The 24289-nt window shown below is 40.0% G+C and overlaps 1 protein-coding gene across 11 annotated transcripts in view; it reads right to left on the reverse strand.

Moving 5' to 3' along the window:
- Positions 1-24289, reverse strand: part of PBRM1 (polybromo 1) — an 87299-nt gene that overhangs the window by 17017 nt on the left and 45993 nt on the right. For all 11 annotated transcript variants that reach the window (XM_039482360.1, XM_039482354.1, XM_039482349.1 and 8 more), the window contains 12 exons: positions 23703-23979; positions 21680-21785; positions 18851-19493; positions 16257-16468; positions 15044-15229; positions 13747-13904; positions 12603-12869; positions 8741-8886; positions 8010-8167; positions 6273-6456; positions 5283-5493; positions 335-536 (listed from right to left, as the gene is read on the reverse strand). In XM_039482360.1, the coding sequence (XP_039338294.1) occupies positions 335-536; positions 5283-5493; positions 6273-6456; positions 8010-8167; positions 8741-8886; positions 12603-12869; positions 13747-13904; positions 15044-15229; positions 16257-16468; positions 18851-19493; positions 21680-21785; positions 23703-23979 (2750 nt within the window). The remainder of the gene's footprint in view (positions 1-334; positions 537-5282; positions 5494-6272; positions 6457-8009; positions 8168-8740; positions 8887-12602; positions 12870-13746; positions 13905-15043; positions 15230-16256; positions 16469-18850; positions 19494-21679; positions 21786-23702; positions 23980-24289) is intronic.

Here is a 24289-nt window from a genome sequence, read left to right on the forward strand (position 1 = left end):
CCAGCAATGTTATCTCCATACCCATCCACTTCTGAGTCCTTTCCTTGTTTTGTGTGTCTCTGTGTTCAATCAAAAATACTTTGTGGCAGAGACACACTTGTGTACTTCTAAAGTACAGTGTTCATATGCTGCACTATATAATTAAATTATACTAAGATATTTTCTATTTCACTCCTACAGTTCATTACCATGAACATTTATTTAAACCTTTCCACGTATGAAGCTACAAACAAGACATTCTTCTTTAATAATTAAACTTATCTGAATAAAATTATTGCATCTCTACAGAAAGGAAAAAGCAGACCGAGTATATGTTACTTTAGTTTTCATTTACCTTCATATTCTGCTTTCTTGGTTGCTTCCAAGTTTCTCCATTCAGTTCCTACAAGCCTGCTGAGCTCTCCAAAGGAATAGTCTGGATGCTGAGCTTTAATCACAGCTCTCATCTCACTGCTAAATAGGATATACCCACTCATGTTGATCTTCCTTTTTGATCCCTCCTTCTTTGTGCTGCCCTTGGCAGACTTTGGAGTGGACTGTAAGAAAAATGGATTATAACCACAAATATACAATGGAATCGTCACAAGATACAAAAGTCTTTAAAAATGGTTAAAGCATCAACATTTCCTGTGCTTCAGTAGTATTTATTAAACAGCTGCCCTTCCTTGCAGCCCTCAAAGAGATGTCAGGTCTCAAACTCACAGCTCGCTTTATAAAACTATACAATTGTATGAGGCACATGGGGGAAAAAACAATTTCACTGGCTTTTAACTTTTCCATATATTATGCTGACCTCACAACTGAAATTTGGAAATATTCTGATTGAGAGAACAAATATCATTCCAAGCTGAGCAAAAGGACTTTCTAGATGAGTGGTTTTCAACCTGTCGTCCACGGACTCATGGGGGTCTGCCGACTATATCTAAGATTTCTAAAAGGGTCTGCACCTCCATTCAAAATTTTTTAGGGGTCTTCAAATGAAAAGAGGTTGAAAATCACTGTTCTAGACCAAGAAAGATTAATAAGATATGGGCTGTGACTCAGCAAACTGATTAAAGTAGTCAAAATGGTATGGTAAGGTAAGATAATAAGTGCAATTTCATTATATCTCAAACCCCATTCCATAAATGTCTGCGCTCCAGATACAATTTGAGTAAACACATTGTATTTATGGTTATGGGTTTTACTAAAATTATTTCTACCTTTCCTCCTTGGCTTTCCCAACTTCATCTCTCTCTAAATACGCTTTTCCTTGTCTTGTTTGGTAGATCTTCCTCCTTTCCTTTCGTAGTCTCCTTTGCCCCCTTTCCTTTCCTCCCTCTACTCTTTATCACTGAATGATTTTCTCCATTCACACAACTTAGACAATCATTTTTGGCTGCGTCTGCACAGCAGCTGGGAGCACGCTTCCCAGAGTCGGTAAACAGACATGGCTAGTTCTACCAGAGCTAGCAAGCTAAAAACAGCAATGCAGCCATGGTGACATGGGTAGCAGTTCAGGCTAGCTGCCCAAGTAAAAGTCTGCCCAACCCCCTAGGTCAGGGGCAGGCAAACGTTTTGGCCCAAGGGCCACATCTGGGTGGGGAAACTGCATTCAGGGCCATGAACATAGGGCTGGGGTGCGGGAGGGTGTGTGTGTGTGGGGGGGGCGGTGTGCAGGAAGTGGCTCAGGGCAGGGGGTTGGGGTGCAGGAGGGATGCGGCAGGGGGCTCAGGGCAAGGGGTTGGGGTGCAGCAGGGGGCTCAGGGAAGGGGGTTGGGGTGCAGGAGGGGTGCAGGTGTGGCAGAGGGCTCAGGGCAGGGGATTGGGGTGTAGGAGGGGTTCGGGGTGTGGGCTGTGGCCCGGTGCCGCTTATCTGGAGCAGCTCCAGGGTGGTAGCAGCGCACAGCAGGGCTAAAACAGGCTCCCTGCCTGCCCTGGCCCCGTGTCGCTCCCAGAAGCGGCCAGCACCACGTCCCTGCGGCCCCTGGGATGAGGGGAGGCAGAGGGCTCCGCGCAGTGCCTCCCCTACAGGTACCTCCCCCAAAGTTCCCGTTGACCACGGTTCCCCGTCCCCAGCCAATGGGAGCTGCAGGGGGAGGGCAGTGCCTATAGGCAAGGGCAGCACATGGAGCCCTCTGCCTCCCTGCCCCAAGGGCTGCATGGACGTGGTGCCGGCTGCTTTCAGAAGTGGCACAGGGCCCGTGGCACCATGGGGATGACAATCCCGTGGGCTGGATCCAATGCCCTGATGGTCCAGATCCGGTCCGCAGGTCATAGTTTGCCCACTCCTGCCCTAGGTACATGCTTTGGAGGCTAGCTCCAGTCACCACCTGTGCCACTATGGCCACACTGCTATTTTTAGTGCACTACCTAGAGCAGAACTAGCACATCTGTCTACCCGGCTCGCAGATGCAATATAGACATACCCCTTCTGTTGATGACTAACAAATCTGTCTTTCTTCTGATCCTTCGTTCAGTCCTACATCTGGTTCCTTCTTTCTGGCATGTCATTCCGACATCTCGTTGTGTATGTTGGGCAAACTTGTATGGCCAACTCTGAGCTATAAGTACACCCCCACAAGTCCTTCCTTCTTCCCAAATTTTCAGTCACTCAACAGCACCCATCCACCTACTCAGTCACTAAGGCCCATAACATGGGATCATCTTTTACTCAGTTCTCGCTCTAGACCCACATATCTAGGCCACATCTAGATCTTCTAGTTCCAATGTCATTTTTCAGCTTTTTCTCCCTATTCTATGCTCAACTGACAACCATTATAATTTGCATCAATTATGTTTGCTAATAATGGAAAGGTTCCACGTTTTGTCTGATTTATTTATTAAAATTTGTTGTTGTGTGGGTCTAGTTCTTTGTTGTTCATTTCATAAAGCCACATTTTCACTGAAACTCTGACAGGGACAAATAGCGTCCACTTGTAATCTGTCAAGCACCTCCAGAACCAGCGTCAGTAGATTTGATAAGTTTACTGCTTTTCTCTAGAGACCTTTGCTGTATAAAATAATTTCTAAGTTTTGATCAAAGTCCTTTCATGAAAAATTCCACATGTTTAGGGCACCGGGATAGAAAAAAACCCAGAGACAATCTTCCTGAAAGTGCTAAAAGATGTACATTGAAAGCTGAGATATCAATCCTTTTTCAACCAACCAATTATGAAGTTGATGTTGGCTGTGGAAGAATTTCTTTGTGCACTTTGGCACTGTGTTATGTGTTACTTCTTTCTTAGCAACTTCTAAGTAGTATGCTGAACACTAACTTGAACACAATATTTTGCAGCTTTCTTTTCAGACAGACTCATGAGCACCGAGTACTTTCTGGGAGTTCATAATTAGGTTATTTCTCATGTTCATCCAACCATCGTGCATTAATGTTAACACTGATTCTTTTCAGTTTCCCCTTCGATTTTCCTCTGATTCTTCACTTGCAACACCTAATAGTGGACCTGTGAGGTTAAATCTATCTAGGAGCATACATGAAGGATGAAGATCTTTTGTCATTTCTTTAAACTGTTCATTTGTGCTACACTAAAGGCAAAGTTTGGTGGCAACTTTCTTATCAAGTTCAATGTCTTTTCCTTTTGTTAGTTTTTATGGCATAATCACCGGTAAATTTTTGCTATTTTTCCACACTGTTTGTTTGTTTTGTTTTATTTAAATCCCAGCGTGGAGGATTAAGGGAATTAGCTAAATGGGAAGACACAGGTGGGGATGGGATGAGAGGGGGTTGAAGAGCTTGGAACAGGGGGAAGGAGGGATTGCAGCAACAGCAGATCAGCACAAGGGAGAGCATGATCGGAGTCAAAAGTGCAAAAAGCACTCTGGTGTCATCATCCATGTCCCTTGGTCCCCGACTGTATTGCTTTCGGCAGTGGTCATGCTCCTGATAATGTTCACATTTTAATTTAGAAAAATTATCTTTTTTCATTACTTTAGTCTATTTAATTACCAGTTTCCTATCACTTCATTCACCCATATACTGATGTATGATAATCACCAAATACACATATTTTTGCAGGATTGATCAGCAGCTTTCACATTTACAAGTCTTAAAATGAGAAAATGACCTAGTGAGTTCAACACTGTGAAGACTGAAAAGTAGAATCATAGAATATTAGGGTTGGAAGGGACCTCAGGAGGTCATCTAGTCCAACCCCCTGCTCAAAGCAGGACCAATCTCCCCAGATTTTTACCCCAGTTCCCCAAATGGCCCCCTCAAGGATTGAACTCACAACCCCGGGTTTGGCAGGCCAATGCTCAAACCACTGAGCTATCCCTCCCCCCCAACTTTATACAGAAAGAATACATCAGATGTACTGCCCACCTTCCAGAAGTTTAGGTTTAAGCAAGCCACGTAGGAATTCATAATTCTACCCACTCCTCTTTCCAACATCCAGTGACAGTTGATTCCATCTATTAGCCACATACCTTTCTCCACTCACCAAAGACTCTGCTCATTCCTTTTCCCATTTATCAGGTTTTTAGAGAGTTATATAAAACTTTATTGTTTTCTAACAGGAATAACAAGAGACTTGAAGTTCTCACCATTTTCCTTTCAACACTTTTTATTCTAAAGTCTTAATTCACAGATTGAAATTAGTGTCTAATAACCCAAATAGTAATTTTCAGTGCCCAAAGCTAGCTTATTTTTCAAAGGATAGATGCTCAGTGTTTTCTAGATACCCTTCTAGAAAACACTGAGCATCTATCCTTTGAAAAATAAGCCTCTTTGGGCACTGAAAATTACTAGTTGTGAATATTTGGGTTATTAGAAATCAGCTGAGCACACAAATATCAAAAGTTACTTTTGAAAATTATGCTATTTTTTTGGTATAAAAAAAGCTTCAAATCTCTATTATGTTCATGTAAATTGAGAGTACCAGGAGTTCAGTCAACACCCACCCACCCACCCACCAGGCCATTTTAGTGGAGGGGCGGGGGAGAGGGACATTTTCTCCCATCCCACCACCGTAATTCTGCTTGCTTCCTACCATCAAGTTTTATAGAATTCTTCACACTATTCACACAATAGTGTAAACTTGCTCTAATTGTCTCCCCATTTGAACGTATTCCTTAACAATGATTTAATTGTGCTACAACAGTGCAGCAATGCATACCAAATTAGAACGTAGAAGTGTTCTGAAAAATTATTCCATTGGCTGTTAAGATTAAATATAAACCTCCTCAGTGGATATAATTACACTTTTGTTTTATTTTCTTGTTAGGTCTGGGGTGGAGAATACTAACTGGTATACCATTCAAGATTTTTTAAGAGGCATTTTTACCTGTGGTGGAGTGTATGGCATTATATCCAGTTCACTAGCCAGTGGAGTCTGAAGCTGAGGCATAGAAGGTGCTTCGATGATTTCACCTTCTTCTTCTGCCATTTCTTCAATATCCTCGTCACCCCCTTCCAATTCAGCAAATTTTGCTTCTAGCTGCTGAATTTTTTTCTCTAGTAGTGGTGATGGCTCCTTCTGAGGAACTATGGGTTTTCTGAGGAAAAGAAAAAGAAAAAGAAAAAATACATCCTCTGCATCTCCACCCTTATTCTGAGGTATGCCTGCACGGCAGCTGGGAGCATGTTTCCCACCTTGGGTAGACAGACACATGCTAGCTCTGCTCAAGCTTGTGTGCTTGTATATGGGGATAGCATGGGTAGCAGCATGGGCAAGCTGCCTGAGTATGTACTCAGGTCAGGTGGGTTTGTACTCAGACATGTGCTAGCTTTGCTTGAGCTAGTGCACTAAAAATAGCAGTGTACCCGGGGATAGCCCAGGCGCCAGCTTGGACTAGCTATCTGAGCACAAACCCGCCTGACCCCCCTGGGTATGTACTTGGGAGTCCAGCCCAAGCTGCTGCCCACACTACCCCCAGCTACACTGCTCTTTTTAGCTGGCTAGCTCTAGCAGAACTGGTGTGTGTCTGTCTACCCAAACTAGGAAACAAAGTAACAATGAATATTCCTTCTTGATAATAATGTCCATCAATTGAGAGGATATTTGGGCTTCGCTCTGACATCTTTGCATGGCAAGATCACACCATATTATTTTGTGTAGATCCCAGGAGGACTGGCCCTTTGAGAACAGAACAGCTTTTACCAAAGCTTGGAGTGAAAATTAGAGTTCAGTGGACAGGAGGAAAGTGAAATGTGAAGACAGCAGCTGAGATTATTTTTAAGTATTTGTGATCAGCCTGATTTGATCCTCCCTTACCTGTTGCAATTTTGAATAGTAAATTTAAAAAATGTTTTTTTTTCCCCAATCATATTTTACCTAAAGTAGTAAATTTCATCATCCACTACTTTTGCAGAGAGTGAAAACCTCTTAAGCCCTTTAAATTTTTTCATCTGTTTGTCACTTTCATTGTAGCGGCTCTCACAGAGTAGAACATCATTTTCAGAGATCTCGGTTGGTCTACAAGACAGGAAGTCCTTGAACGACAACACAGCACATTTTCCTGTAAAAGTAAGAGAGAAGGGTAAGGAACAGTAGTATCCTGTCATCATAGCTCTAACATGAAGTATTTCACAAAAAGCCAGGAAATTCAATTTTCCACCCATCTCATACATCCTGAAGATTCATGGTACTCAATGGAACACACTCACATTCATTGCAATTTGCTCATACTAAGAGTCATATGCTCTATCAGAGGAATGCTGCACTCACACACAGACAAGATAAATCATTACAAAAATAAAAAAGGACAGGAGAAATTGAAAACAAAACATTTGGTTAGAAGATAGCTGAGGTAAAAAACGTTTTGGTTTTAAAAGAACCAAATGCAGTAGAACCCCGTTTATTTGAGCCTCCATTATCTGGCTCTCCATATTAACTGAACCACTAGCCCACCCACGGGGCTCCAGCCGGAGTGGACAGATGGAGAATGGGCGGCAGGGCTCTGGTTTATCTGGATTTTTGGTTATCCAATCTGGCCCCGGTCCCAATTAGATTGGATAATCAGGATTCCACTGTATTTAGAAAGCCTAGAAATGAGCAATTAAATAATCTAGTAAGTCCTATACTGTCACAAAAAATTTCATCACTATCATTCAACTGCATTGAATATAGCATCCCAAACACTGCAAAAACATATCCAAAAAGTCAAAATAAATTAAGAGTTTAAAGATGCCATTTCTTAGTTAAGGGACCATTTCCATCTACCTCCTAGTACAGGAGTGGCCAACCTGTGGCTCCAGAGCCGCATGCGGCTCTTCAGAGGTTAATATGTGGCTTCTTGCATAAGCGCTGACTCCAAGGCTGGAGCTACAGATGTTAACTTTCCAATGTGCTGTGGGGTGCTCACTGCTCAACCTCCTTCCCTGCCCCAGGTCCTCCCACCCTGCCCCAGGTCCTCCCAACACTCCACCCCTTCCCCCAAGGCCCCTATCCCTTTCTCCGAGCCTGCCATGTCCTCGCTCCTCCCCCCACTCCACCAGAGCCTCTTGCATACTGCAAAACAGCTGACTGCAGCAGGCGGGAGGGGAGGGGAATGAGGAGGAGGTACTGATTGGCAGGGCTGATGGTGGGCAGGAGACTCTGGGGGCTGTAGTGGGGTAGCATATTGAGGGCTGCTGACGTATTACTGTGGCTCTTTGGCAATTCTCATTGGTAAATTCTGGCTCCTTCTCAGGCTCAGGTTCGCCACCCTTGTCCTAGTACATCACAATGGTATCTAGGTGCTTTTTCAGATACATTAAACTGGAATAAAGACGTTCCTGTGGGCTTCATAGTCTTCTGCTTCCTAGTTATAGGGGCTCTGTATTTTGTTTTTAAATAAATATAATTCGTGTTATGGTGGGAAAACATCAAAGAGAAGGATCTTCCAAAAAGCCCTAAAGGTGAATAGTATGAAACCTAAAAAAGTAATTTATCCATTCTTTCCCTCTACATAGTTCAAAAAAAGAGGGGGGAAATAGACCCCCCCCACACACAGCTATAATCTTAGACTAAAAAAAAAAGTATACAGGAAAAGAGAGTTAGCCAACTGCATTTAAAATTGTAAATAACTACCCAGAATGCAGGTCATTGGACAGGTCTCTTCTAGGTTACTCAAAAAAACTTCCTTCTTGTAGAACATTTTTGTTGGTTCATGTTCAGTTTCTTCTGGGTGTATGAAGATTGGGCCAAAGAAATACGCAGCTCCATCCCGTACCCACATCTTCTCAATTCTAAAAAAGAAAACAAGCCTCTGATAAAGAAATGAAAGGACTTCCTTCCTATAGGAGCTAACTTCATACAGTAGATGGTTACAAAATCGGTCATTAAAAAATTACTACATTAAGAGAGTCAAAAACTTTACTTTATATGCACTTAAAAATGAGAAAAATATAGTAATTATGTTGGCTAAGTAGCACTTTATTTCATTTATATAATTTATTACTGCTACTTAATTACTGTCACTTAAAGCTCCATTCTCAATTTTAAGAGGCTTTAAAGCAGCACCGTGCAATCTGACAGTAGTCTGACACCTTCTTGTACATTAGAATAATTATACTGTGACAGAGGATAGGTGAAAGAAAAATAATCAGCGCATCCACCATATTATTTTTGGCTGATAGGCTCCCACCTCAAGCACTCTATTAAGAATGTGTACCAAACTCTTTTATAAAGAAGATGGTTCCTCATCCTCCTTTCTCCATTTTTAAAATATTAAAATCTTTTATAAAACCGATGGATTTTAGTTGTCTAATTATGCTAACTTTATAGCTACAATTTACAAACAGAGAAGAAAATGTATATACCTGCCCACCCGAGGTCGCACTAAGCCATGTGATTTTATAAAGACACAATCCCCAACCTTAAGCCACATATCATTATAACGGAGCTGTTCAAAGTAGTGGCAACCAGGTTCTCCATTTGACATTTCCACTGGAACATCTTCTTTCTCCTATATCAACATATATATTAAAAAACTAGTGAGATTAGGAAAATTGATTACAAAAGGAAAAAGGTGCTGGAGTAGGTAAAAGAGAAACAGGTTTTATTGAATCTTAATTTTATTGAAAATAAGTTAAAAAGTACATACAAACATCAAAAAATGTAGGCCCTGAAATCTGAAAATTAAAAGGCAAAGCCAAGCTTCCTGGCTATGAAAGTGGTTAGCTTTGCAATTCCTAATAAAAAGTTGCTGTTTTTCCAGATAATCAATTTGACGGTCCATTGGCACTTTGTTGGTTACCTGATATCAAGTCATTAATTAGCTATATTGTATGGTTAAAACAGAACTACAATATTCCTCACTTTGTTTTAGTAAACATGATGACATGGTCGGGGCACCTAAATTAGGCATTTAGTCAAATTACTGAGGGTGAAGGCATTCACTGTTAATATCTTAAATATCACAACTACCATCATAATGCATATTTTTAAAAAATTTCATACTGTTTGCCCTATTTAATTCCCACTCTTATATCCAAAACTCACATCACGTCCCATGTATCCTCAAGTCAAAAGGAGCCAAGGGTACTCGGTAGCTCATAGGGGACACTCTACACCTGGCAGGATCAGATTTTGTGATCTTGATCCTTGATAAGATTATTCCTTTGTTTTATCATTTGATAAATCAGAACATACATCTCTAGCTTTTATTTGGGGGTGGTGGTGGTCTATTTGGGGTTGATAGTGATCATCATGTTCCTTTTTTTGTTTTTAAATTATGTGAGTGAGCACAGAGAACGTACAATAGGCTCACTCTGTAAATCTAAATATAAGAAATGAAAGACAAAACTTTTTTCTCAATATGTTAGCAAAAAAAAAGTCTCTAGGAATGCCAAGTGTCTGAGGGTACGTCTACACTATGGGATTATTCTGATTTTACATACACCGGTTTTGTAAAACAGATTGTATAAAGTCGAGTGCAGGCGGCCACACTAAGCACATTAATTCGGCGGTGTGCATCCATATACCGAGGCTAGAGTTGATTTCCGGAGCGTTGCACTGTAGGTAGCTATCCCATAGCTATCCCATAGTTCCCGCAGTCTTCCCCACCCACTGGAATTCTGGGTTGAGATCCCAATGCAAAAACAGTGTCGCGGGTGATACTGGGTAAATGTCATCACTCAATCCTTCCTCCGTGAAAGCAATGGCAAACAATCATTTCGCGCCCTTTTTCCCTGGATTGCCCTGGCAGACGCCATAGCATGGGAACCATGGAGCCCGTTTTGCCTTGTCACTGTCACCGTATGTGTACTGGATGCTGCTGACAGATGCGGTACTGTAGTGCTACACAGCAGCATTCATTTGCAAGGTAGGAGACGGTTACCATCCCTATTGCACCGTCTGCCATTGTAAATTGGCGATGAGATGATGGTTATCAGTCATTTTGTACCATCTGCTGCTGTCATGGGTGCTCCTGGCTGGCCTCGCTGAGGTCGGCCGGGGGTGCATGGACAAAAATGGGAATGACTCCCCGGGTCATTCCCTTCTTTATGTTTTCTCTAAAAATAGAGTCAGTCCTGCCTAGAATATGGGGCAAGTGTACTAGAGAACCAGAGAGCACAGCCTCTCCATGTCAGAGCCCCAGAGATCCCGCAGAAATGATGAGCTGCATGCCATTCTAGGGGGTGCCCCCTGCAACAACCCCACTCGTTGCTTCCCTCCTCCCCCAACCCTTCTGGGTTACTGTGGCAGTGTCCCCCCATTTGTGTGATGAAGTAATAAAGAATGCAGGAATAAGAAACAGTGACTTTTTAGTGAGATAAAATGAGGGAGAGGAAGCCTCCAGCTGCTATGATAGTTCAGGCAGGACATTAAAGGGGGGAGGGGGGGAGGAGTGCAGCCTCCCGCTGCTATGATAGTCCAGGCAGTACAGAATCTTTTCTTTAGACATAAAGGGCGGGGGTGGGTGGGTGGGGGGGGACTGATGGAGCTCAGCCTCCAGTTGCTATGATGAGGATGGTTACCAGCCGTTTTGTACCATCTGCCAGGAATGACCAGGAGTCATTCCCATTTTTACCCAGGCACCCCCAGCCAACCTCACCGAGGCCAGCCAGGAGCACTCACAGGCTCATGATGAAGACGGATATCAGTCATATTGCACCATCTGCCACCGGGAAGGGGATGCTGGTGTTCAGTGCTGCAGCACCCCGTCTACCAGCAGCATGCAGTAGACATAGGGTGACATTGAAAAAAGGTGAGAAACGATTTTTTCCCCTTTTCTTTCGGGGGGGTAGGGTGTAAACTGATGACATATACCCCAAAACACCTGGGAAAATGTTTTTGACCCTTCAGGCTTTGGGAGCTCAGCCAAGAATGCAAATGCTTTTCGGAGACTGCGGGGACTGTGGGATAGCTGGAGCCCTCAGTACCCCCTCCCTCCCCCCATGAGCGTCCATTTGATTCTTTGGCTTTCCATTACGCTTGTCACACAGCACTGTGCTGTGGACTCTGTATCATAGCCTGGAGATTTTTTCAAATGCTTTGGCATTTCGTCTTCTGTAATGGAGCTCTGATAGAACAGATTTGTCTCCCCATACAGCGACCAGATCCAGTATCTCCTGTATGGTCCATACTGGAGCTCTTTTTGGATTTGGGACTGCATCGCCACCCGTGCTGATCAGAGCTCCACGCTGGGCAAACAGGAAATGAAATTCAAAAGTTCCCGGGGCTTTTCCTGTCTACCTGGCCAGTGCACCCGAGTTCAGATTGCTTTCCAGAGCGGTTACAATGGTGCACTGTGGGATATCGCCCAGAGGCCAATACCGTTGATTTGCGGCCACACTAACCCTAATCCGACATGGCAATACTGATTTCAGCGCTACTCCCCTCATCGGGGAGGAGTACAGAAATCAGTTTAAAGAGCCCTTTATATCGATATAAAGGGCTTCGTTGTGTGGACGGGTGCAGTGTTAAATCGGTTTAACACTGCTAAATTCAATTTAAACGCGTAGTGTAGACCAGGCCTGACTATCAGATGATTTTAAACCATCAAAGTATCAACTATAAATAAGCGATGTTTGACACATGATAAAATGTCGCAGAGAAGCATATGATACCACCATGTAATCTTACTATTCTATTTCTCTTTAATGAAGACTTGATACCTAAAAACTACATATAAAGGATATCTGCAATATCTACCAGCAATGGGATGAGTTAAAAATAGATTTTTCAGTCTCACTGATTTGTCTACCGCTAGGACAGACTTAAGTAGATGAAATTTTTTTAAAGGTGGTTAAGAAAAGAAAAAAATAATTTCAGACACAATGACACAAACGACAGTTTGTAACGCAGATTAGTCCAGTATTTGAATACAGTATGTATTCGAAGGTAAATTTGAGAACTCCAAAATTCATTAAAAAAAAACATGTACATGACAGGTTTAAGAGCGTAGGTGGCCAATAGCTAACATCATCAAGGCACAAACAGGGCTAACACTTATTTGAATTAAGGCTTCAATTATTTATATGGAGTATGCACACACAAATTATATATGTAATTTTTTTTTTAAACACATTTTAAAGTGAGATGTATTGTCATTTCTTATTTCTCTACTGATTTAGCTTTTTGAAAGGATGTGAAACCTAAAACATGAATGTTCATATTTTCATCATCTCTGATCTGAAATCCAGTTCAATTCAATATCCAGATTATCATCTTGCCTACCTTTTCAAGGTTAAGGATACTGTCTCCCACTTTATTATCCTCTAGGGTTTCAGTGTGTTTCTCATCTTCCACTTTGTCTGTATTAGCAAACACAGAAGCGACACGGACCACAGGCAGGGGCACATCTCGAGGGACAAACCTTACAGAGCTAATGGGCATGGTCCACAGTTTAATCTTCTTAAAAGACTTTGTCTTTGCAGAGTAACGAGATTCACAGACGTAGACATCCTCATCTCTAAAGCTTTCAGGACATAATTTAAAATACTCCTGTTGAGTGAAGAGAAGGGATCATTTCGGATGAAATTTTCCAGAAACATGCATGAAGACAGAGCCTGATTTTTGTTCCGGCACACAAGTACAATTTATTCACTAAGTCTCTCTTTGGGTTTGGTTTTTTTTAAATGTGCATGTTAAATTCAATGCAAAGTACCAGGGTGACAGCTCAGGAGAATTACATTATACCACTTCTTATACCAAACAGATATAATTATTACTACAGGCAATTGTTTTCCAAACATTAACTTGCCAATATGTCTGAACTCTGAGCAAGAAAGACCACCACTGTGTTGAGAGAGGAATGAAGAGTTCTATGCCCACTTAAATCTTTGATTATAACACCAACAAGGATTGTGATAGTGATTGTGTTAGTTACATAAACAAAACATCCACTAAGGACTGGACTGAGCTGATTCATTCTATACAGGCCAAAAAGCATTCAGATCATAAGAACTTATAACACAACTGACCTGGGTGGAATTAAACTGTGATGTAGAGGTGAAACTCTATATCCAATTACCATTCCTCCGAGCTATCCAGCCCTCCCTTCCACTAAAAACTAAAGCTAAACATTTTGAGGAAAATTTTAAGACCTTACCTGCAATTTCCCTATTTCTCTCTCAAAACATCAACAAATTTGAAAATGATGTGTAATGTGATTTCTATAGCCAAACTGACACTGAGAAACAAATAATGCAATTTTATGTCATTTTTCTCTACTACAGAGGCACCACAATGTCTCAGGCAGTAAGACATGATGTGGGAAAAGGTTATTTCATACAGATACTGTGAGTCCTCAAGTCTTATTTTTAAAAATAGTGCACAAATCAGTAAATAGTTTAACAAATTAGTCTATTTAATCTCTCACCTTAACAAACATTACCACACATTTGCCTAAAATTTTGCTAACTGGAACTTTATTATAGTAATCACTCTTAAAAACTTCCTTCTCCAGAAATTTTCGTGTTGCAAGATGGAATGTTTCATTTGGTCGATAAAACCAGCAGCCATACAACCATTTTTCCCCTAAAAGCAAAAAACAGGATATATTTTCCTATTGCAAGGAAGTAAAGACAACAGTAGATTGTGTTAATAATCAAACAGTTATATAGGAATACCCGGTACATCCAAACCTCGCCGATCCAAAATAGGACAATGTTTCTCAACTGTTTCAGACAAGTGAGGTTTGGATATGTAAGAAGTCCACCGGCTGGCTTCTTCTATGGATATTTGACTCAGAAGAACACAACAGGAATTAATGCCATTGAGCCAGGTGGCCCTGGAGAATCCAGTCTGCAATCTATAAATTCTGACTGTGCAGGCCTTGAAAATTATGCTCAAGGACAGGAAAAAGCCTGTGAATCTATCACTCCTGACTATCTGAAAATTTGGGGCCATCCCCACAGATCTTTGGATAACAGATTGTAATGTACATTTTTAACAATAACTCCTTTCCTGTTTTGCCATCTCCTTACTTTTGACAGAGTCAAGCTCTGACTTCACAGTTTTCTTATAAACCATTAATGGACACACTGGTATTACTCAAAATCAGAGAAAATAAAGTGTATGCAGACTGGCCCAGTGTATTTACAGTACCATAAAACTTCTCAAGTCTCAATCCTCATGTATTCTGCCAAAAGCAAGAGTTTTGGTTGAATTGGTTCTATGATTCAATTGTAAGTTTGTCCAGGACAAGCCATATTTAACACTGTTTTGGAATTTAACTACGTGTTCAGAAATGATGCTGGCTTGTCCTGTGGTGCACTTGTATTTTAACTATGTTCAGCACTGGCTCTGTTATCAGCAATGGATACTTTTTCTAGTTTAGACAAGACCCTTCTGTTCCTCCGTAGCTGACTCAAAAGCAGTGTTGATGGGTTCTGGAAGGAGCCACATCTAGCCTTCCTAGACCAGGAGGCGAGGGTGTTATCTACAGGATGTTTATAATGTGAAAAATACAGGACATTTAGCACTCTCAAAAACTCCCCAGCATGCAAAATCCTTTAAATCAGGTGTTTCAGAAGTAATAAAAATACACGCCAGCGCGCGCGCACACACACACACGCACGCAGAATAATTAAGGCTCCACCCAAGGAAAACTCAAACTGGAAGTTTTAACCAGCAATATTAAGAAGCTGTACTGCATTATTTTCTTGTGTCCTTACCAGCTGAATCTTCCCATAATCGCTCAATACAGACTATATGAGGTTGCAGGTTGGCTTCTGCAGGTTCCACATAGACATAATCCCCAACATGGTACATGCTGTTTTTAAAGCTGCAATCCTGGCTGTAAGTCCGATGTAAGCTCGACAGACCAGCTCCTCCAGCAGAATCTTCACTCTTTTCAGCTTCTTATTTCAACATAAAAGGAAACAAAAATTACTAAAAGCCATCTAAGGAAGGGAGAGAGATTCTAAGAACAGCACCTTGTTACAATACACTGGCTCTCCATGGGTTAAATCACGGCACCTTTGTTTAGTAACTTAAGTAAAACCTTCCTTACTGTGGGATGAGGGAAAGAGAAAGACAGCAGCAAGTGGGAGCATTATTGCAGATTAGTAAAGTTTGTTGACCAGCTAGAGCTGGGAATGGAGCCAATGTCTGACACATTCTTATGTATTATTTGTATTGCAGTAATGCACAGGACCACACATAGTCATGGATCAAGATCCCACTGTGCTGTAGAAACACAGAACAAAAAGATGGTCGCTCCATCATGCTCCCTGAGGGTCAATGCAGGAGTGTCACACCATACCCAGTGGATACTAGTTCCAAGGTATGGTTTGAGCATGATCTATGCTCCACCTTGCTTCTTCCTCCTGCTGCTGAAGAGCTGGGCCCAGATCTTCAGATATATTTTATTGAGGCCTCCATGTAAGTGAAAATGAACTCACTGACAGCAATAAGGGAGGGGAGGCCTTTAGAAAGGTCACTCCTGTTGCCTCTCTCCTGTCCTCTATACCGAGAGCCACCATCTCGTGCTCTCGTGTAGCACTGAGCCCAGCTGCAGGGAGTGAACAAAGATGATCACTATTGATCTTAGTGCTGTGGGGAAAGGACAACCACCTGCTCTTTATTTGAAGGGACAGGTAAAGGGGCAGAGTTGGGAGTCATCCTCCCCTCTTAGTGGCAGGGAGCCTGAAGATATCTTTATTCATTCCCCATAGCTTGTTTTAAAGCCATGAAGAGCATGGAGACTGCATGGGAGAAGGGTGACGGAGAAGACCTTTACAAAGGCCTCCTTGTCCCAAACATTGCTGCAAGCTAGTTCCTCCTCAGTAACACAGTTGCTCCAGCAGGAACAGCAAAGGCCTGGCTCAGCAATGAAAGCATAACAAGAGACAACCGTTCATAGTTTTGAAAGGAAAATGAAGTTACCTCTCTTCTCTTCCTCTCTTTTGAGTTTATCCTCTTCGAATTCTTTGGGTAGCTTTTCCTTTTTTTCTTTTTCTACATCATTGTGAAGATGCTTGGTGGTATAGCTGAGTGCTGGTGACAGAAGAATCTCTCCATTCTTGCAGAGTTCATCACGGATTTTAATAAAGAACTGCTGAAGTTCCACAGCATCCTCATAAATCTCTGAATCAGTCCTACATGGAAATGACAGACAGATTACAACTTGACAATATATCTTATGCAGGAATAAACAGTATTCTAAATAAAAACTCAACTGTTACATTTAAGGATAAATTACAAAAACTCAGTGTATACCAGATAACTGCTGTTCAACAAAGAGGTAAAGTGACAGAAAATTCAGCACATACTGCTCTATTAGCAATAAGCAGATTTCCCCTTAGTTGTCTTTAAAAGTACTTTAATAGTAAAAATCAGAGACAAAATGCATGCATATTAGTTTTTGTTTATCCAATTTTTAAATCACCAAACATCTGTGCTTTACTTTTCAACCAGTAATTAAACAGCATACTTCTACACAATTAAGTTATTTAGGACTTATAATATGGCCTGCACCACAGTATTATCCGAGTACCTTTGAAGCCTGTTAATAGGTCTCAAGTGATCTCTCAAAACACTAGCAACCTAATCCAGCCTTTTTAAGAGTATTTACAAAAGGAAAAATTACAAAATGATGCATTGCGAGTATTCTATATTTCTATTTAGTGTTGTGTTTGTTCAGTGTTTAAAATCATTCAACAGTTTGTTGTTTTTAAATGAAAGAATTTGCTGTATATTCAGCCAAACTGTTTTTAAGGTGCGGAGATTAGTACAGTTTTGTGTCCTTATTCTTAAAATAGGACAATGATCAATATTCTATTACCCAGTAGAATAGCTTCCAATCAAAACAGCATGGAGTAATCAGAATACTATTTTGTTTTTAAAAGAACAGATATTTGGGTTAATGCTGTTTTTGCTGACACTGAACATTCAGAGCAAGCTTGATTTTTCTCTTTTTAAATTTTAGTTATTATGAATCACAATGAGATGGGGAAGGGGAGCAAAAAAGACAGGTTGGAGATCTACCCTGCCAAGTCTTCATATGGCTATACCATTTCACCTCTCTCAGGTTTAGGAAAACTACAATGTGTCATCTGGACAATTTTTTTTAAAATCCAGTTGCAGGTCATCCTTAAAGATGCCCTCTGACTAAACTGCATGTACTCTGAAGAGAGAAATAATGTGCCAGTCTCTCCAACAACAAGTACAAGTACAACAAAAAAGAAAAGCTGATTTCCATATAAGTCAGATAAGCATTCTCATATAGTGCAACTGAAATTCTGAGGAATCACAGGCAACCAGCCAAAAATGAAGGTATTTTGTAACTGGACTTTACTGCTTTTGAAAGAGAGACTTCTGAGAAACTAAAAAGCTGTTTCTTTAATTGAAAAGAGTAATTGTACTCATCACCCATTGTCATGCCAGATGATCTTTTTAATTGCTTTTTAAATAAGAGATTTTATTACCACCACGTCTTCTTTCCTATTAAAGTTACAGCAGGAAAACCCTCCCTATATTCAGAATCATAGAAATGTAGGGCTGGAAGGGACCTCGAAAGTCATCAAGTTCAGCCCCCAGTGCTGAGACAGGACTAAGTAAACCTAGATCCTCTCTGACCGTGTTTATTCAACCCATTCTTAAAAACCTACCATGGTGGAGATTCCACAACCTACCTTGAAAGCCTATTCCAGAGCTTAATTATCCTTATAGTTAGAAAGTTTTTCTAATATCTAACCTAAATCTCCCATGCTGCAGATTAATCCCATTATTCCTTGTCCTACTTCAGTGGACATGGAGAACAACTGATCACTGTCCTCTTTTAAGAGACCTTAACATACATCTCCAAGTATGTTATTTGACCCACTCCAGTGGAAAGCAGGAACCTATATGTCTGCATATTTTTGCACATCCCAAGAAACCTTGCATATAAATGATTGCTCTAAATGGGAGATCTACTAAAGGCAATTAATATAGCAGAACTTGCTGCAATCTTGATCAGAAGCTGAAAAGGCTGACTCTGCAGTCAAATACATTTTTACCTTCTGGCACAGCCCTCCAAAATTTCTACAGAAATGTACTAACTCAGTTAAAAATGCAGTAGCCCAATGAAATGATTTACTTTACTGTTTTATGACAGTCTATGTCTCTACACAACATCTCCCCTCAAAAACAACCCATTTCTTGCTTCTCCATACCTCTGAATGGTCTCCTTTTTACCACTATGTGGCTGCCCGCTGAGATCCTCTTCTGAACTTGCCTTCCCTCAACTTTGGAAGATAGCCCTGCATTGGTTTAACCTTGCTTTGCCAGGGTTAACTTCAAAGACAGGGGCTAAAACTTTAAACGAAAGCTTAAATTCTGCTGAAGGTGATGGCACCCAACTAAGCAAGTTGCTTTTTCCCTAGCACACTAACAGGAAAGATAATGTGTCTTTTAAAATGGGAATTATTTGACCAGTGATAAAGACTCAAAATTAACTTGACAAGACTAAGGTCTGATACATGTGTGGTTTCACTCACCGGTTCATCCTTCTTGCCCTCTCTAGCATCTCAAACATCTGCTCTTGAAACAAGTCCAGTCTCCTGTAGCGATTATTTTCTACATTCTTTCGGATAATATCAAAAGTCAAAGGTGGTTTGTTTGGGAAGTTGGGATCAACAGCAGGAATTTCAGCTAAGGAGTCACTATAACACCTGCCCTCATCATCCTGATGGCTCATTACGGACACAAAAAGGTTATGGATAAGTTCCTGGATCAGCAATGTTACATTGGGGACATGAGAATCCTCATCTCCTTCTATGTCTCTTCTAGTTTCAAGCAAAACTTTATGTAGGACAAGGGCATCTTTGTAAATCAGAGACTCTGGCTCATTATAAGTGCAGGCATTATTGAACATCATTACAAAGTCTTCTACCATGGAATCAATGTCCTGGTACTTGTTGGCCATCATGTGACTTCTTATTTTTTCCATGTCAACTGGCTTTTTAATGGTTACATAATAGTCAGGCAGTTCTGATCGAGATGGAAGCCTCAGGAAGATGGCACTTAATCGCCTGCCTCGTTTATCTGTGTAGTTCTTCACTGCTTCATACACCTCATTCAGTTTCTGTTGCATTGGAGTCATGTATTTTGATTTCTTAGGGGAAATACCACTTTTTCTACCTAGACAGACAAACAACAACAACAAATGTACAAAGATCAGTCAACCTTGTGCACTTACTTCCCTAACTCCTTTTCTATGGCTCAGGTAACTTAGTCCACGATTACCCTACCAGATTAGCAATGCCACTTACAAATACAATTTTTTCATTTCTATTCCATCAGCTCTTACTAATTACTTTTTTCAGACTGTTTTCTCTGTTTTCCCCATGGACAATTTAGTACAACATAGGAGTGCTGGGTCTGAAACTTTTGAAGCCTGTCTTCCATAAGTATAAAATAACACTAGTAATACCTTCAAGACTGCACATCAGCCTAAAGTTACAAGGGAAGCCAATACAATAGCACTATGTGAAATTCTCACTTCAGTTCAGCAGTCATTAAAATCCTCTCTTCATGTGGATTGTTTAAAGCAATTAAAATTCTTTCTTCATGGGGATTTTCACATGTGGGTATGTCTCCACTGCCGTTGGGGGTGAGCCTAGCCTGAGCCTCTGCCGGTGCTGCAACATCCACACAGCTATTGTTAGTGCACTAGCTCAAGTCAAGTCTCCCTACCAGGTTGAGAGGCACACTCCCAACTGCTGTGACACATCCTAAGAATCCCACTTATTGTGAGTTTTCCCTCACACAGCAGATTTAAGCTAAACAAGGTAGAATTATTATAGGTAAAATGTAAAATAATGCCTTCAAATGGGGCTACCAATCAGATTAGCTATTTGTTAATACAGGATCAATTGTTATAGCACTACAAAGTCTTTGCACGTGGATTCTTCCATACCTATACTTTCTTGGTGGTTTTGCATTTTTATCCTCAGTGATGCTTCAATACGGCCTGTGTGCTTTTCTTTTTTTTTTTTTTTAAAACCCTTCTATGCAATTTGCTCATTTAGTCAGTTTAGAACTTAACACACATATATGAAAGGAACAGCACCAACCTGGAATCTGCTCAGTTACTTTTTTAAAAAAGGAGTGAAAAATAGTTTTAAGAACACCACCTACTGCTGAATTTCCCTGCCATTGTAAGGGGATTTACAATAATTTTCTCTTAAAGATGTTTCACTTCACTTTGTTGCTCTGTGGAAGACCCAAATACACAACAGGGGAAACTAAGGGTCTGATCCACCCTTACTCATGTTGTATAGTATCTTACTCTGAGCAGCCCCATTAAAATCAGCAGAACTACTCACAGAATAAGATACTACTCAGTATACGATTAAAGGTAGCAGAACATAACCAGAAATCCTTATATACAATGTGTTATCAAATGCATAAAAGACATTGAAAAAATAAATCAGAGAAAAATAATTTTCTCTAATCTCTTTTCCTTACTATAACCAGAGGTGCTACTTATAACAACAGTAGGTGCAAGCATTTTCTAAGAGATGTGTTGTGTGTTTTGGTTACATTTTAAAAAGTATTTCTTTAAACATGCTATAAAATTGATAAATAGGGGACATATTTATTCTACCGATTTACCTTTATATTATGCTAATTTTAACACACAAAAATCCCCATGAAACACTAACAAGGTAATAACAATACTTTGCAATTTTATCACACTCTTCATTTGGGGATCACAAAGCACTTTACACCCATTAATGAATTAAGCCTCAGCTCCCTTGTGTAATATGTTATATCCCCAATTTACAGATGCAAAAATGACACACAAGGAGAGTAAATGACAAAGTTACAAAGGATGTCTACGGAAACAGAACAGATCATCTAGCTCCTGGCACTGTTCCTTAATCTGTTTGCACTTTAGCTGCTGCTGAATCATTTTCTGATGTTTCAAAGCTTACTATATATGCTTATTATATCTCCAATCAAATGAATGAGGTATGATACCAATGATTATATTCCAGTTATTCTGAATTTCTCTTCTTCATTCTAATCTAGCCTGTATAGAAAAATTGTTTCATATAGATTCTCTCATTCTGACTTCCCACCCCTCACCTCTTAATTTTAATTTCAGCACAAACACATACCAATATCCACTGCAATTATGATGATATTGAAAATGTAATTCAGTTTTGCAGTTTAGTGTACATTTGGGTTCCGAAGTGGCACAAATTATGCAACCTGCCTTGAATGTATGGTGATATGGTTTTCCATTTTAATGTTAATCTGTATCATTTTATTCCATATCAACATTTACCAAAAAGTAGGAATCCACAAGGCTGCCTTACTTAGCTTTAGCTTAGGGGAAGCGATATCATCGTCTTCAGGAAGAGGTCCCAGCTCTTTCTTTTTTTCTTTAAGAATCTTCTCTAGGATATGGGCATCATTATATACCTATTAGTCATTAAAGTGTAGAAAGAAAAATAATAAAACAATATTTAGGTTATTTGTTTCCTTATGATAATGTAATAGAGTATACCAAGAAAACTCTTAACACAAAAGAGTTAACTCCTTAGTTTCAGTTGAGCACAATATTCTTCGCTTCCACTCTTGAATGATTGTATAGCATTGCAATACGTTGTTAAAACAACTGGTTCATTCCACCCCAAATGTGTCTGTATTTCAGTGAAGGATTAAATAATTCATATATGTAATTTTTGTAAAGAACTCTGGGATATTTCAGAAACAGGCCCTATATTAGATTGTCTTCTTTACTCGTTCATAAGTCAAATTTTTTTGTAGACTGCATCCCCAAAAGACTGCATCCATTCTTTCTAATGTATAGTATTATCACTGTCAATTTCTACATTATGATCAAAATCTTGTTAAGCCATCTTGGAAAGAATATAAATATCTTGTTTGTTAACAGTCTGCTGTTGCTGTAATCATCAGGCAAATATATTTGCAGGACAAGTAAATAAGCAAAGTTCAGCTTGCAGTCATAAGGTTTCATGCCTCTTTGCCAATATAGCTAATCAAACAGAATCAAATTATTTGCAAGTGTAGATGTATGTTCATCACTTGCCACATTAGACATTTCAATGATCTGATTAAGAACAAGAGACCAGTATTGCTTCTTAAATTTGCTTATGCTGTCCAGCTCAATGGGTTGTATTCATGACTCAGGTTGTCAGGCAGAAATAAGTTTTTAAGTTATATATAGAGTATGTTTGGCATCAGTGAGAAACAACATCTATTGGTATGCACCTTATTAATCATATCTTCCATATTACTCCAGTCTCCACACATTCTAGTTGCCCTCACATAGTAAGATATCAGTGGTGTTTTACTTTTCTTACGGCATCCAAAATTTCTTTTCTGATCACAAAAGAACAGAGTATCCAGCTTCTCACTGCCATCGGTAATGTTGTCAACAGTGGAGTATGAATGTATGTTTCTTCTGTTAGCTGTTGACTCAGCTTTACCTGACTAAGGACTGACTATGGACTTTAAGATTTGGTCCATAAATAATAAAGCCACTTAATTCTTAGTCACTTTCTGTTCACTCATCCACAGTAATTACTTTGTTAAAGGATTTGTATTTCTCTTTTGCATACACTTTGCAGAATATACATTTAACCATAGTAGATGAATATTTAATTTAATAATGGAGATAATGCCCATATGTAAACTGTACAGTTAAACTGCATCTCCATTCTGACAAGATTATAAAAACAACATGGTGGGATTGCATGTTCACCTTTTCTCATCAATTTCTTTATCAAATGTGTTAGAGTAGCTGAAATACCATTTCCACCTATGAGCCCTGCAAAATCATGCTGAGATCTAAGAGCCAAACTGGGTTATTTACATCCAACACATCACCCCATAGTAACAAAAATTCTGAAGATTAAATTAGGTCCCTAGTGACCCCTATGTAATCCAATTGCCTTCAATGGGTTTACAGGGTGTAAGTCATGGGAACTGAGTAAACAACTGTTTATTATGCACTAGAAGAAAATAAAACAGGTAACTCTTTCTTAGCAGTGTAAGAACCAACACAGCTAACAGGATAAAAAATGAAATTGTACAGTTAAACGACGTACATTTAAAATGGAAGGTGCTGTGTTTATGTCTGCATATATCTGCAAGCAGAAGCAATATTTAAAACACAAAAATATATCTGTACAGAAGTAGTAGTATTCCTGGTTTAGAACAAGCGCTATGATGGGGTGCATATGCTTATTCTGTAACTGTTAGCATAACCACTGGAAGGAATAACCAGAGATTGACTGTTACAAAATTCTAACACAATTTTGCCTTCTGCAACGAAGCACGAAGGTAATTGTGCCTGGATAACCTAAACAGTACCTGTGAGCCTTCCTCATTATAGTGCCTTGCATTTCGGAACATTAGCCTCATATCTTCTATCATAGCCTCCTCTCCTGAGTATTTATCACTGCGGATGTTATGCTCAATAATTTTTAAATCCATTGGCTCCAAGATGATTTTATAATAATCTGGATAGTCCTTTTTGGAGGGTTTAACCATAAATAGATCACAGAGTCTTCTGCCTGTGCCAGGCTCTCGAGCTTCAAGAACAACATTATATAAGATTTTCATTCGTTGCTTCTTTATATTCTTTTTACTGTTGGGTAAAAGAGGAAAAAAAAGTTATTTTTTCTCACCCACAATAGAACAGCCTTTTTCTTTTTGCTGCAAGATACACTGAATGCAATTTTAAAAAAAAGCATAGTACCTGTGTATAAAGACCACCACCATGCTAGAAATGTGTGCACACCAATTTTAAAAACAGTTACAGAATGATGATAGTAGGACCAGAGAATTTGGGTCCATAGGTAAGTGCAATGCTAGGGGAGCTAGCCAGTTAATTTTAAAACACCACCTCCCATCTTCCTTTGCTCCACTTTGAGATAAAAAAGTTTCCCCAGCATGAA

This window comes from Mauremys reevesii, linkage group 7, assembly GCF_016161935.1.
Source record: "Mauremys reevesii isolate NIE-2019 linkage group 7, ASM1616193v1, whole genome shotgun sequence".
Taxonomy (NCBI): domain Eukaryota; kingdom Metazoa; phylum Chordata; order Testudines; family Geoemydidae; genus Mauremys; species Mauremys reevesii.